Source organism: Gopherus evgoodei, chromosome 2, assembly GCF_007399415.2.
Source record: "Gopherus evgoodei ecotype Sinaloan lineage chromosome 2, rGopEvg1_v1.p, whole genome shotgun sequence".
Taxonomy (NCBI): domain Eukaryota; kingdom Metazoa; phylum Chordata; order Testudines; family Testudinidae; genus Gopherus; species Gopherus evgoodei.
This window is the reverse complement of record NC_044323.1, coordinates 254,470,307-254,485,275: the sequence shown is the minus strand read 5'-3', so window position 1 is coordinate 254,485,275 and position 14,969 is coordinate 254,470,307. Positions and strand designations below refer to the sequence as shown.

Sequence of the window (14,969 nt, the reverse complement as noted above, 5' to 3'; positions counted from 1 at the left end):
GGAACAAACAGTTATTTCTCATTTTGTATGTGTGTAACTGCCTAGGAAGGAGTACTGCAGAAAGGGATCACAAGCTAAATATGAGTCAGTGTAACACTGTTGCACCAAAAAAAAAAAAAAAGAAAAAATGAAACATTGTTCTGGGATGTATTAGAAGGAGTGTTGTAAGCATGACATGAGAAGTAATTTTTCCACTCTAATCCATGCAGATATGGCCTCAACTGAAGTATTTTGTCCAGTTTTGGGTGCCACATTTCAGGAAAGATGTGGACAATTTGGAGAAAGGTCAGAGGAGAGCAACAAAAATGATTAAAGATCTAGAAAACATGACCTATGAGGAAAGATTGAACAAAAATAGGTTTGTTTAGTCTGGAGAAGAGAAGATTGAGGAGAGAATGTAACAGTTTTCAAGTACATAAAAAGATTGTTACAAGGAAGAGGGTGAAAAAAACATTATCCTTAACCTCTGAGGATAGGACAAGAAGCAATGGGCTTAAATTGCAGTCTAGGTTGGACAATAGGAAAAACTTCCTGTCAGGGTGGTTAAACACTGGAACAAATGGCCTAGGAAGGTTGTGGAAATGCCATCTTTAGAGTTTTTTAAGAACAGGTTAGAGACACATCTGTCAGGAATGGTCTAATTATTACATTATCCTGCCTTGAGCACAGGGGACTGGACTAGATGATCTGTTGAGATCCCTTCAAGTCCTATGATTCTATGACTGGACCCTCTAAGAATAAATTATATGACCAGATTAATTTTTGCAGCCATTGAAACAAAGACATGCAACCTATTGCTTTTGTACCATTCACTTCCACAATCAAAACAGAATTTGAGCAACTAGATCAGTCATTTTATACTAACAAGTTAACAGGCAATGGAGGAGTTTTTCAAAGGCACTAATGGCAGTTATCACTATGTGTACCTCTGAAAATGTCCCCTAATTAGTCTACTGAAGTACCAACACCAAATCAGCTGGTTGTTCATCTCTCTCATGAAGTGCACAAATATGAGAAAATATTTAAGTGAGAGATCCAGAATATAACGAAAAATAGAAAGAGACTAATCCCACGAATGAGGGATTAATTTAAATTATATAAAGAAAAATTTATTTTCAGTCACCAATTCTGATGGCCATCATTACAAGCAATAAATGATAGGATTATATGGTGGGGCATTGGCAAATTAAGATCCGTACTGAGGTTCAGAGGTACTTAAATTATTTTAGGGCATATTCTCAATTCCGTGCACACACATCATTCCTAAAACCAGAGTTATGCATGCATATGAAAGGGGAAAATGGTCTCCTAAAGGGTATACAGGAGAGAAAATAAATTGTATGGTTAAAAAAAGCCTACTGCCATTTGTGATTCAGCCTGTTGCTTTATTCTCTAAGGTCACCATAAACACTCATGTGACCATACAGAGCAGTAACTGATTTATTTATTCCATACCCTTTTTACTAATTCACTTACAAGCTCTCTCTACTAGTATGCTAGTCATTCACTATATCACATGGTTACTAACATTAGCACAGATTAGCCCTTCAGTTGATTCTTCTGTATCTATGGCAGTCAACTCTCCTCAGATCCAGCACTGAAGCAAGGCATTGCTCTGCTTCCATGTCGGGAGTTCAGAGTTTTAACAACTTATATGTTGGCTATACTGCAGAGGTTTTCCTGTCTTCTCGCACTCGGCACTAAGTTACTGTATCAGCTTCCTGCTGCATTTCAACTTTCCAAAGAGACTCCTTGTAATGAAAGACAGATAGGGCTACCTCTATTGCCCTGACTCAGCCTGCTAGGAAGACGGTTGTGGACAAATTGCAGGATAAGCCAGTTGTAATGCTTTATATAAAAAAACAGAACAAAATCAGAGAAAAATGTGTTGCTGGCCTGTTAATAGCACATTAGGGAGCACTGTGGTGGCAACAGTAACTATTTTTTTAAGCAGACCCTTTTGGCAGATTCAAAAACAGCAATGATGAGCTAGTTGACTGAAGAGATGGTGATCACAATACTGAACCTTTAAGATTTCCTGACTTCTAGTCCTGGGCGGAAGAATCCAGTACATTCATATATGATAGCATAATGCCCAAGATGCCTTTTTACTTTCATGCCGACTTTGCTTACTGCATTTGTAACAACACAGAATACAGAGTCAAGAGAAAGTCCTGAAAGAAACAGCTTCAAATTGAAATTTCTTATTCAGAAATAGTGAACTGCAAGATTGATAAATACTTGTAGAATTGAAAATATAATCAAGGCAAGAAGCACAGCTTTCGTCTTTCATTCAATGGAATTGTTTTTAAACGTTTAATATTGGATTCCCCAAGTTTCCTCCATAGTAACAGTCCTGTGACAGAAAAAGCTAAGGCTCATGCTCTCAGAAATTCATTATGTAGCACTGTGCAATAAAAAAACATAGGATCTTGTTATGCAACCAAGCATCTGGGAAGATTAAACCTGATTTAAAAAACAAAAACAAAAAAAAACAAAAAAAACCTCTAAATGCAAAATATCTATGTAACAGGAAAAGGATGACAGCAAAGGAAACTACAGGATTTGTGCAACAAAGAAAAATGGACATTAGGAAGCACAATTTTATGAAAGAAAACAAATATCAGAAATACTGAGCATTTAGGTTGTTATCTTTAGAGATGCTGAGCACCTACCAATTCCCATTGAAATATGGAGGAACTCCATCGAGAGAGTTGGAAGTGTGAACATCCAGCATATCTCAGAAGCAGGTTTCTGCCCATGTGGGGACTGAAGAGCAAGGATTTGGGGACAAGATGAAGGCATCGAGAAAGATTTCAGTGATGGTGCCGTCAAACCAATGACATACACAAGAAATGTTGCTTTGTGTAATGTGTAATTTTTAAAATACTAAATAATGTTGCTTAGCTGAATACGAGAGTATAGACTGTAAGCTCTTTTGCGCAGGAACCGTGCCTTCTTTTATGTCAGGAAAGCATTTAGCAGATAGTGTAATAATATTAATGGAGGATTATCTAAAGTATTATTTACTTGAAGCCAAATTTTAAGTGTGGTTATTACAAAAAAATGACAACAAAAGTAACATTAGAACAGTTCATATCTATGTGTCTGCCAAATCACATCTGCCTAATTTACTGACAAGAACAAGCTTTTCTTATGATCAGTAAGCTAATAGCTACAGGTCATGCTCACATGTTACTTCCAATTAAGAATAGTTCACAGAATGCATAACAAAATTGCTTATTTAACAAACATTTCTATAAAATTATCAGTTTAAAAAAAGCAATACTCAGTCTGACATGTTAAGTCTATTTTTAATATTTTTTTTTCCAGGATCTAATATATAAATACAATGGTAGTAATGTACTCTTCTTATGTAAGCTTGGATGGAATATGTTGAAATCTACTTTCTGTATTTTATATAAATAATCCTCTAAAGCAACCTAGAAAAGAAAAAAAAAAAGGTTTAGTATGTATAACGTACAAGAATAGCCAACAGATACAAACAGCAGTATATGAAATATTATTTTATAAACATCTAAACCATTCTTGACAGTCTATGAATACATGGAAAACCTTTTGAGAAACTGTGCCCTTAAAAAATAGAAAATAAAACTATTGGTCAGTTAGACACCTCAATCTATATTTAGGCACCTAATTAGGTGGCATAATTTTCAGATGTATTAAGCACCCCAGACTCCCACTGAAATTAAAAAACTATTACTAATTAACAATTAATTTGGTGCATTACCATTTATAAAAGGACAGTTACCTGTTCCCTAACTGACGTTCTTCAAGATGTGTTGCTCATGTCTATTCCACAGTAGATGTGTGTGCTCGCCATGTGCACCAGTGCTGGAAGTTTTTCCCCTAGCAGTACCCGTAGGGGGAGCGCTGCTGTGACCCCTGGAACGGTGCATCAATAGCACACTATAAGGGGAGCTGCGCGCTCTCCCCACCCTCAGTTCCTTCTTGCCAGACCAACTCCAACAGAGGGGAAGGAGGGCAGGATGTGGAATAGACATGAGCAACACATGTCGAAGAATGCCAGTTACGGAACAGGTAACTGTCCTTTCTTCTTCGAGTGCTTGCTCATGTGTATTCCACAGTAAGTGACTGCAAGCTATGTCTGATGGAGGTGGGTAGGAGTTCACAGATTCCCTGGCTGAAGCACAGCTCTATCGAAAACAGAATCATCTCTGGAGTGGGAGACACAGTGCGACATGAACATGTATAATGAGGACCAGGTAGCAGCTCTACAGATGTCCTGGATAGGGACCATGGGCCACAAAGGCCGCCACTGAGGGCTGAGCCCTTGTCGAGTAAGCCCTTACGATAGGTGGTGCGGGAACCCTTGCCAGGTCATAGCATAGTGGATGCACTGTGTAATCCACCGGGAAAACCTCTGGGTGAAGATCGATTGACCCATCATGCGCTCAACTGAAGCAACGAAGAGTTGCAAAGAGCTGCGGAACAGCTTAGTCCAATCCAGATAAAAAGTCAGTGCTCTGCACACATCGAGCGTATGGAGACAACGTTCCTCATTAAGAGGCATGAGGTTTGGGGCAGAGAATAGGCAGGAAGATGCCCTGGCCCATGTGAAAAGCAGAGATCACCTTGGGGAGGAATGCCGGGTGTGGGCAGAGCTGAACCTTGTCCTTGTGAAAGACTGTGTAAGACGGGGTCGCAGGTCAGGGCCCTGAGCTACAAGACCTGCCAGGCTGACGTGATGGCCACGAGGAAGGCTACCTTCCATGAAAAATGAGATTATGAGCATATGGCCCGGGGTTTGAACGGGGGCCCTGTGAGGCAGGAAAACACCAAAATTTAGATTCCACTGAGGGACAGAGGTTCTAGCATAAGGAAACGACAAGTCTAGCCCTTCGAGGAAATGTCCGGTCATGGTATGGGAGAAAACTGAGCAGCCCTGGACCGGCGGCTGGAAAGCCGAAATAGCCGCCAGGTGCACCCTGATGGAGGAAGGGACCAGGCCTTCAGTTCTAAGGTGAAGAAGGTACTCCAGGATAAGCTGGAGCAGGGCAGACATTGGGGAAGTACCCCACCTACCTGGAGAACCTGGACCACTTCGCCAGGGAGGCTCGGTGCATGGATGGCTTCCTACTTTCAAGGACGACACGCCTGACCCCTTCCGAACACCTTCTCTCCTTCGCATCTAGCCATTGATCAGCCACACTGTCAAATGGAGGGTGGCCAGATTGGAGTGGAGGAGGCGGCCCTGGTCCTGGGAGAGTAGGTCTGGGCGGAGCAGCAACAGCTGCGAAGAAGCCACGAGCAAGCCCAGGAGGGTCCCATACCAATGTTGCTGGGACCAAGCTGGCGCGATTAGGAGGACGCGCACCTTGTCCATTTTCACCTTCTCCAGGACCTTGCCAATGAGGGGAAACGGGGGAAAGGCATAAAGGAGTTAATCCGACCATGACAGGAGGAAGGCATCTGAGATCGCGTTCCTCCCCACCCCACATCTGGAGCAGAACCTGTGGCAACAGCGGTTCTGTCAGGTCACAAACAGGTCTACTTGGGGAGTGCTCCATGCTCAGAAGAGCTGGTGAATGACTTCCAGGTGGAGTGATCACTTGTGTTGGGAGTAGAAAACCCTGCTCAAGTGATCAGCCTGTGTGTTGTTGACGCCTGGCAGGTGGAAAGCTTTCATGGAGATGTTGTGGGCTATACAGAACTCCCAGAGGTTGAGGGTTTCCCGGCAGAGGGCCGAGGACCTCGTCCCACCTTGCCTGTTGATGTAAAACATTGCGGCAGTGTTGTCCGTGAGAACTCTGACCACCTTGCCGCGCAGCTGTGAGCTGAATGCCACACAGGCTAAGCGTATCGCCCTGAGATCTCTGACGTTTATGTGAAGGGACAGCTCCGCAGTGACCACATCCCTTGGGTCTGTGAGTTCCTTATGTGGGCCCTCCACCCCAGGTCCAATGCATCAGACACTAGGTCTAGTGACAGAGTCGGGTCCCGGAAGGGAATTCCCTGGAGCATATTGGCCGGGCAGGACCACCATTGTAGCGTGGCAATCACCCGTGCCGGTACCGAGAGGACCTTGTCCAGTTTGTCCCGGGCCTGGGAGAACTCTGAGGCCAACGAGAGTTGGAGGGGCCTCATCCAAAGCCTGGCATGGCAGACCACGTACGTGCACGCTGCCATGTGGCCCAGGAGCTGTAGGCATGCCCTGGCCGCGGTGATGGGGAACTCCATGATCAAGGCTATAAGCCCCTTCAGGGTCTGGAACCTGTCAAGGGGAAGGGAGGCTGTGGCCTTGGAGGCATCCAGGAGAGCGCCTATGAATTCTATGCGCTGCACCAGAACCAATGTCAACTTGGCCTCGTTTACTAGGAGGCCTAGGTTGGCACACGTAGCCAAGAGTAGGTCCACGTGGTTCTGTACCTGGGACTGCGAGCTGCCCTTGAGCAGCCAGTTGTCGAGGTAGGGGAATATCTGTACCCATGGCATCTGAGATAGGCTACCACTACTGCCATACACTTTGTGAATATCCTGGGTGTGGTGGACAGGCCAAATGGGAGGACTGTAAATTGGTAGTGGTCCTGTCCCACTAGGAGGCGTTTGTGCCCCTCAAATATATGGACATAGAAGTATGCGTCCTGAAGGTCCAGGGCCACATACCAATCGCCAGGGTCCAGAGCAGGTATGACACATGCCAGAGAGACCAAGTGGAACTGGCATTTTGCCATGAACCGATTGAGGTCCCACAGATCCAGGATGGTCCTGAGCCCCCCTTTTTGCCTTTGGGATCAGGAAGTAACGGGAGTAAAACCCTTTCTCCCGGAACTCCTCCGGAACCTTCTCCATAGCTCCCAAGTTCAGGAGCCGACCCACTTCCTGCTGTAGCAGGGATAGATGCGACAAGTCCCCCCGCCGTCCGAGGGAGGGAGGTGGGGGGGCAGGGGTGAGACAAATTGTAGCGTGTAACCCTGGGAAATGGTGTTGAGGACCCATTGGTCCAATGTTATTCGGGACCATTCTGTAAGAAACGCACACAAGTGGTTGCTGAAGGCAAACTTTGTTGGTAGGAGGGTCCTCTCGGGGGTCACCGGGGTACCCTCTTGCAACCAGTCAAAACTGCCTCTTGCCCTGCTTCTTGCCCCTGGAGGGCCCAGGCTGCCGGGCAGAGCGAGACTGCCTCTGAGGTTGCCTCTTTTGGGTCTTGGACCTCTTGTAGGCAGGCTTATATCTTGGCTGGGGCGCAGGGATGGAGGCTTGCGTCTTAGGCTTTTCCTTGGACGGGACGAAGAGCCTGAGGGTCGCGAGTCCTTCATGCCATGGAGCCTCATGTCTGTCTGTTCTGTGAACAGGTCCTTGCCGTCAAAGGGAAGATCCTGCATCACAGACTGTGCCTCCGCAAAGATCCCAGACAGCAGTAGCCATGATGCCTTGTGCACAGACACAGCCAAGGTTATGGACTAAGCAGCCGTTGTCAACTGCATCCTATGCCGACTGCAGAGCAGCCTTTGCAGCGGTGGCACTCTCCTCCACCAGCACCTTAAAATCCTTCCTTTCACACTTCAGAAGGGAGGGCTCGAATTTCAGCAGTGACCCCCACAAGTTAAACTCCATATCGACTGAGGAGGGCCTGGTGGCTGGCCACCGGAGCTGAAAGCTGGCCGACAAATAAATCTTCCTGACAAACGAGTCCAGTCTTTTAGAGTCTTTATTTTTGGGTGTGGGTCCTGGTTGACCCTGCCTTTCCCTATGATTTATGGACTCCACCACTAGGGAGTTGGGGGTCGGATGAGTATAAAGGTATTTGTGCCCTTTTACAATATTGAGGCCAGGGAGGCCAGTGTTCGCCGGAGGGCGCTGGAGATGTTAGCCACCCCTTCGTGCAGCAGGAGGGCCACTCTGCCCGGTACTGAGGACAAGAGCACGTTGAACAGGGAGTCCAAGGGTCCCTCCATCTCCTCAGCTTGGGTTGGAGACTGGATGCAACTCGCTTTAGTAGCTCCTGATGAGCCCTGAAATCCTTCTGCAGTGTGGAGCGGGGTAGGGCTGCAATGTTATCATCCGGTGCAGGGGAGGGGGCCGGTACGGGGCTCTGCATGTCAGCTGGTGCCACAGGATCCACCCCTTGGTTGGACTCATGCAGTGCCGAAGATCCATGACCCACCGATCTATCCCTCAGGGGTCTGGATAGTGCGGCTGAAGGAGCCTGCGATGCCCCTGCTATTGACAGAGGGCCTTGCTGGGTGTGCACAGGGGGGGTCAGGGGGTCCACTGGCACCACTGGCCTTGCCAGGGGGGCCCCTACCATTGACTCTGGTGCGGCACCAGCTGGTCAGTTTGGCCCGGCTGGAGCATAGGGTGCTGCATGTAGGTCAAGGCTGGGGTTACCAATGACCTATCAGTGCCATGGGAGCAGTACGAGCGGTGGTACCAAGAGTGACATCTGCCACAGGACTCTGACATCGACAAACAGTGCCATCTCGAGCTGCTACTCCGAGATGCTTCGACGCCTGGATCTGAAACGACATGGAGCTGGCAATCCCCACTAGGAGCCATGGACACAGTGCCTCGAGGCGAGAGAGCTGGAGTGTGACTGGCAACGGCGCCCTGTTGGGAGCGGCTTCAGTAGCTCCACCAAGAATGGGATCATCTACGGTGTCTGCCCCTATCCCACCAATACTCTGTACTCAACGTGGAGTAGTGCATGGAACTCTGCTCCGACGGCACTGGACCAGAAAACCTGTTGGGCAATGAAAGCGGAGGCTGGAGACAGGACATTGAGCAGCGAGTGGGCCAGAGAGCAATCCCCTGACTGGGATCTGCATCGGGTCGGCATCGACGGTCAAGAGCTCAGCAGCAGTGTGGAATCTGGGTGCCCCTAGTGTGGAATCTGGGTGCCGGTGGTGCCCCGGGCACCTGCAGAGTCATAATGTCCTTGGCCGCCTGCAGGGCCTCCGGCATCGAAGGCATGCAGACGTCCGGAGAGGCCTGAGTCAACGCAACCAGGCTGCTTTACTCAACCTGAGTTGGAGCTCTAGAGCCCGGGGGTGGGGGTGGTGGTGGATGGAACTGGGGCTGCCCGACGCGGGTCTAGCCTCACCCTTTGCTTTCTCTAGATGCCTCCGAGAGGATGGGGCCTCTCTCTGCTTCTTGGATGGGGAGCGATGCCGGCGACCAGAAGATGCTGGGAGATCGCTGCGCACTGAAGACGAAGTTCCCAGTGCCGATTCTGCTCAGTGCACTAGGGTTGGGGCCAGTGCAGACTCCATAAGAAAGGTCAAAAGTCTAATCTCTCTCTCTTTTTTAGTTCTGGGTTTAAAGGACCTGCAGATCTTACAGCGGTCACTGATGAGAGATTTGCCCAAGCAGCAGAGACAGTTGGCGTGTGGGTCACTTCTAGGCATCGAACGCCTGCAAGAATCACACAATTTAAACCCTGGGGCCCAGGGCATGCCCCCGCCCGAACACTAACTAACTAAGCTGAAACCTTATTGAACTAACACACACAGGTACTAGTAACAACTAAAAGAGTTCTGGGATGAGCTGCAGCAAAGCTGGAGCAAGTTGTTCCGATGCATCATCACTGGCGGCAAGAAAGAACTGAGCGTGGGGGGAGCATGTGGCTCCCCTTGTAGCGCGCTATAGAGGTGCCACTGCAGGGGTCACAGCAGCGCTCTCCCTACGGGTACTGCTGAGGGAAAAACTTCCGGCACCGGTGCATGTGGCAAGCATGCATACCTACTGTGGAATACACATGAGCAAGCACTCGAAGAACTTCTTAAACTAGTCACAAATTACTTCATCACTTAAAGAGTGCACTGTTATCACACTTACTGTATAGAGAAAGGCAGGAAATGCTTTAACAGGAACATTTTTACTGAAAGACCTAGCCTGAAAGGAGAAGGAAAAAAGATACTGAGTAGGGAAGTTATGTCAAAGTGAACTTCAAATACTGAGTTTTATGGCTCAAACTGGCAAAACTTATCATGTGCTTGAATCTTACAGATTTGAATATACTGCAATGAAGAGTACAACTTTCATTATATAAAAAACCAAGCACCACCCTTCAGCATATATAGAAGTAATTACAAAACCAAGTGTCTAATATTGTGAGATGCCTGTTACCATTCCTGTGCCTTTTCGCAGGCTTAAACTGTAGGTATAATCAGAAAATTTACTATGTAAACTGATCTATTTTTATTCCACATATGTGCTCCCCATGTGTTCTACTTGTTTTAATATAAGAAATGCAGTTTTACTACTTTTATTCCTGTTAGCAATTTACGAGGGGGGCGGGGGGGACTGACTTCTGGTCCCCAGATCATAAGAATTAATAACTTAGGGCAGGTCTACACCAAAAACTTAAGTTGACCTGGCTATGTCACTCACTGGTACAAACAAAACAAAACAAAAAAAATCACACCCCTGAGAGAGAAAAAGCCAACTTACACCTTGGTGTAGACACCACTAGGTCATTGGAAGAATTCTTCCATCAACCTAACTACCAGCTGTAACTACAGCAATGAAAAAAACCACTTCCCTCACTGTATCAAGTATCTGTACTATGGCACCACCACACAACAGCTGTAGCAGTGCAGCTGTAGTATAGACATAGCTGCAATCAAATCCACTAGCTCAGACCACAAGGTCTGGGCAAAGCCCCACTGATTTCTATGGGGCTCCGCATGGCTGTGGGGGGTCTGAGACAACAGATCTGACTTCAGGACTGGAGAATAAACTGCAGTTGCATTATTTTTAAATCAAGGTGTACAGTTCATTGAATTGAAGAAAAAAATTGTCCTTTAAGATTTCTTTATTTATAAATACAGGATCAATTTTTTCCCAAAAACATTTTTTCTGCTTTTTTAACTTTAAAAATACCAAGCATATCAATGACTGAATTCCCTGTTTTTTCTAAACAGCCCCCTGGAGAACTGGACAAACAGAATGGAATAGTAATGGGCTGAATCTTTAACAGCCCTCAACTGAAAGGAATATCCCTTAAATAGTCCAAAGAGCAGGATTTTTTATTTTAACCTTTGAGGTTAAACAGGAGAAATAAAGGACAATTTCCTCCCCCCCTGTTTTGGGGGGTTAAGTTCACCTTTAACTAAACCTACAATACACTTTTGTTGGGTTATATTTACTAGTGATGATGCATGAGCCAGAAAAGGATCCAGCTTGACTTTCCCATGTCTAGTAAGGCTGACAGTTAGAAAAACATTTTTTTGCTTGGTAAACTGAGCATATTTGATGTTGAGCAATTGAGAAGCATAAAAAGAACCAACAGAAGCCATCTTTCCAGAGTTACGTTTCAGAATAGAACTATATTTTTAAAAGGGAAAAAAAAAAGTGTCAGTAGGACTTAAGATTGTTAAAAGGGACTGCCTTTGCAACAGGACTTTCACTTGTATTCAATACAATTTTGATTGTTTTCATTGTATTTTAGTCACAAAGCTTTTAAAGAAAATTACTCTCTTCACTAGCTTATTTTGCCCTCTACTGGTTATAAATTTAACACTCCCCCAGTATATGCAGTAACTGTCATTGCAGGAGCATATCACATCACTTAGGGCATGTCTACACTACAAAACATGCCGGCACAGGTCACATTGGCATAAAGCCGCCACAGTTATTATATCGCTTGTGAACATGCGTACCTGACTCCTTGTGTTGGTGGTGTGTACACTCACAAGGAGTGGTTGTGTCGATGCACAATGCAGTGCACTATGGGTAAGTATGCCCCCATCCAGTGCCAAAACTTCCCAAAAGACAATGCAATGCACAGTGGGCCACAAACAAGTCATGCAGGGTGACTGGGACTGCAGGGTGCAGTTCCCATTATGCTACTTTCTCCACCTCTATCCCATAACTGCTGTGCCTATTATGAAAATCTCACAAACCCACATGAGACGTGTCACCATCTGCCATCTCTGACAGAACTATAGAGCCTGTGGTATTGCCATAAGCATTGCATGCATGGGATGCATGATCCTCCAGTATCTGCAGAGCCACAAGAGGTGCCAGGAGAAACATTCCAATTTCCTGGTGGGCATATTCCTGTAGGACATAGAACCATTCAAGATTGTTGGTGGTGTTCATAGAGCAGCTGCAAGCCGTGAAACACTGCTTCTGGGCCCAAGAAAGGTGCACTGGCTGGTGGGATTGCATCCTAATGCAGCTTGGGATGATGAGCTGAACTTTCGGACACGCAAGGCCACATTCAGGGATCAGTGTGCCAAGCTTGCTCCAGACCTCCAGGGTAGGGACACCAGAATAAGAGCTCCGCTGACAGTGGAGAAGCACGTGGCTATCATGTTATGGAAACTTGCAATGCTGGATTGATACTAGTCAGTGGGAAATATTTTGGAGTTGAAAAATCCACTGTGGGAGTGGTTGTCATAAAAGTGTGCAGGACCATTAATCATCTCCTGCTATGCTGAACTGAGACTCTCAGCAATATGCAGGACATAGTGGATGGATTTGCAGCAATGGAGTTCCTGAACTGCAGTGGAGCAATAGACAGCATGCATATTCCTATTTTAGCACCAGACCACCTTGCCGCAAAGTACAACAGAAAGGCCTATTTTTTGTGATTATGCAAGCACTGGTGCATCACTTGGAACACTTCACTGACATCAATATTGTCCTGTCAGGCAAGTGCATTACACTCAAATCTTTAAGAACACAGGACTTTTCAGAAAGTTACAAGCCCAGACTTTCTTCCCTGACCAGCAAATTACCACTGGCGATGTTGAAATGCTGATAGTGATCCTTCGGGACCCAGCATACCCCTTGTTCATTAAGCCATATGCTGGCCACCTATATAGCAACAAGGAAAGACTCAACTACCAGCTCAGCAGGTGAAAAACGACAGTTTAATGTGATTTTGGTAGATTGGAGGGGCACTGGCATTATTTACTCTCAAGGCACAGAGCAAAACCACTCAGGGATGCTTTGAAAGAGGACTTCAATGGCAATACACCACAACGCATTACTATTGATTTTGCTCTAGCTGGCCCTGCAGTATGAAGACCTGTTAGGAATTGTGTGGTGTTTGGTACACATCTATTAATATAATATTGTCAATGCACCTATTAACTTTGTGGTGCTTGCTGTACATATATGATTATTACACTGTATTTGTCACTGATCCTATGAATTGTGGCATAGTGTACTATAACAACTAACTGGGTACTTTCACTACCACCAGACTGCGATGGAGTCTCAAATATGTCCTGGCTCATTGCAGAGCTGGACCTCCCAGTTGCATGTACCACAAGTATGGCATGCAGCTCCTTGTAAGAGTGGCAGTTAAGCACAGGATTGAATATTGGCCTCCCTGGTCTTATGACATACCTGACACAGAGCCCTGCTGTCAATTCCTATCATCTCTCTTTTCCTGCTTCCCCTCTGCAATCTGCTCATAGATGTCCATGTTTCTACAACTAGTTCATAGCCATGCCTGCACAGCCTCTTCTCCCCGCAGGCCCAGGAGATCCAATAGCTCCTGTCCAGTCCAGGCTGGAGTGCGTCTGGAACGCGTAGCCTGCATGGTCAGCTGGGCAGCTGCACACAATAATGGAAAGCTGGTAGGTGTGCTTGCCAATATGGACAATCACTAAAAGGCATTTAAAAAATGTGCAGGGTTTTAAGGGGAGGAACTGCCAGTCTCTGATACCCAGGCAGTGGAGTTCTCAACTGTGACCAGAGCAGTCAGCGCTGGGCATTGTAGAACAGCTGCTGGAGGACTGTTAAGGTTAACATAGGTAACACAGCGTCTACATTCGCACTGTATCGACCGCAGTACTTTTTCAGAGTTTACATTGGTGAGAGACAAATTTCAGTGTAGATACATGCACAGCTAGGTCAACACAAGGCAGCTTACATTGACCTAACTTGGTAGTATAGACCAGGCCTTAGTCTAGTCATGGAAAGACTGACCAGTGATCAGTAAATTAACTCTACCCAAGTTTCCGTGCAGCTCCCTATTAAGCCTCGTGCAGGGGCTCAGAGCTGCAGGGGCCCAGAGCTGTGGTGGGAAGAGGTGCCACTGCTGCAGCAGGGAGAGGAGCCCCTCCCTCGGCCCAGCCCAGCCCCGCCAAAGCGTGGCCCAGTCCAGGCAGGCTTGGCCTGGCCCAGTCCAGGCAGGCTTGGGGGAACCCTCTCTTCCCACTGCAGCCCCGGGGCAGCCTGCACCCAAAACCCCTCATAAACACTAAGACATTCCCTTGCAAAACCTAGAATTGAACCTGGGCATCCTAAAGCTCTTCATTCCTCTGCTGTCAGCAAATACCTGTAAAATCCACCAGCAAAAACAAGCATCTCATCCTCCCTCTAGTGACTGGTCCAGATAAAAGTTAACAACCTAAGACTGCTACCAGTGACAGTTTGTTCCAATGGTCTGAACCATCCTGATGGCCCAAAGTGGGGGTCAACATGATTGCATATGGTAGACTTCCTGGGGTCAGCTTTTTTTTTTTAAAGTTAGGAAATTATATGCAAAAATCCTAAAAAGAATGTTAACATTGTAAAGTCAAGCACACAAAACCTAGGAAATGTTAGGAAATACCAAACACTCTGAAAAAACAAGGCCTAGTTGTTTCAAATTGGACACCTAAAATTAGTGGACACTTGACAATTTTGACCTTAATCTTTATGTGCTGCTGTTGCCCAGCTGTAAATAATAATCATCATCATCATCTCCTCCTCCTCCTCACAGAGATGTTGTGATGTATTCACACATTATCGTGAGAGCACCATAAAAATTCCCATGAGGGAGTTAATAATTTTGTAATTAGTGCAGCATTTGGTTGTTGCTAAATAAGGCCTGGTGGCACACGCCAACTGTGAAGGACAAAAAGAAATGTTGAAGACCCATTCATTAAATGAGGCAGAGATGCTGGGAGGGGAGGATGTTGGCATGTATAATTACGTAGTTAAAGAATATCACAATGCATAAGCACAAGGGGGCTGAACTAAGG

At 46.2% G+C, this 14,969-nt stretch overlaps 1 protein-coding gene across 2 annotated transcripts in view; it reads right to left on the bottom strand.

Moving 5' to 3' along the window:
• Positions 1-3,300: 3,300 nt before the first annotated feature.
• NDUFAF6 (NADH:ubiquinone oxidoreductase complex assembly factor 6) overlaps positions 3,301-14,969 on the bottom strand; it is a 31,106-nt gene continuing 19,437 nt past the window's right edge. For both annotated transcript variants that reach the window (XM_030553515.1, XM_030553516.1), the window contains 2 exons: positions 9,820-9,876; positions 3,301-3,443 (listed from right to left, as the gene is read on the bottom strand). In XM_030553515.1, coding sequence (XP_030409375.1) covers positions 3,315-3,443; positions 9,820-9,876 — 186 coding nt within the window. In that variant the 3' untranslated portion in view covers positions 3,301-3,314. The remainder of the gene's footprint in view (positions 3,444-9,819; positions 9,877-14,969) is intronic.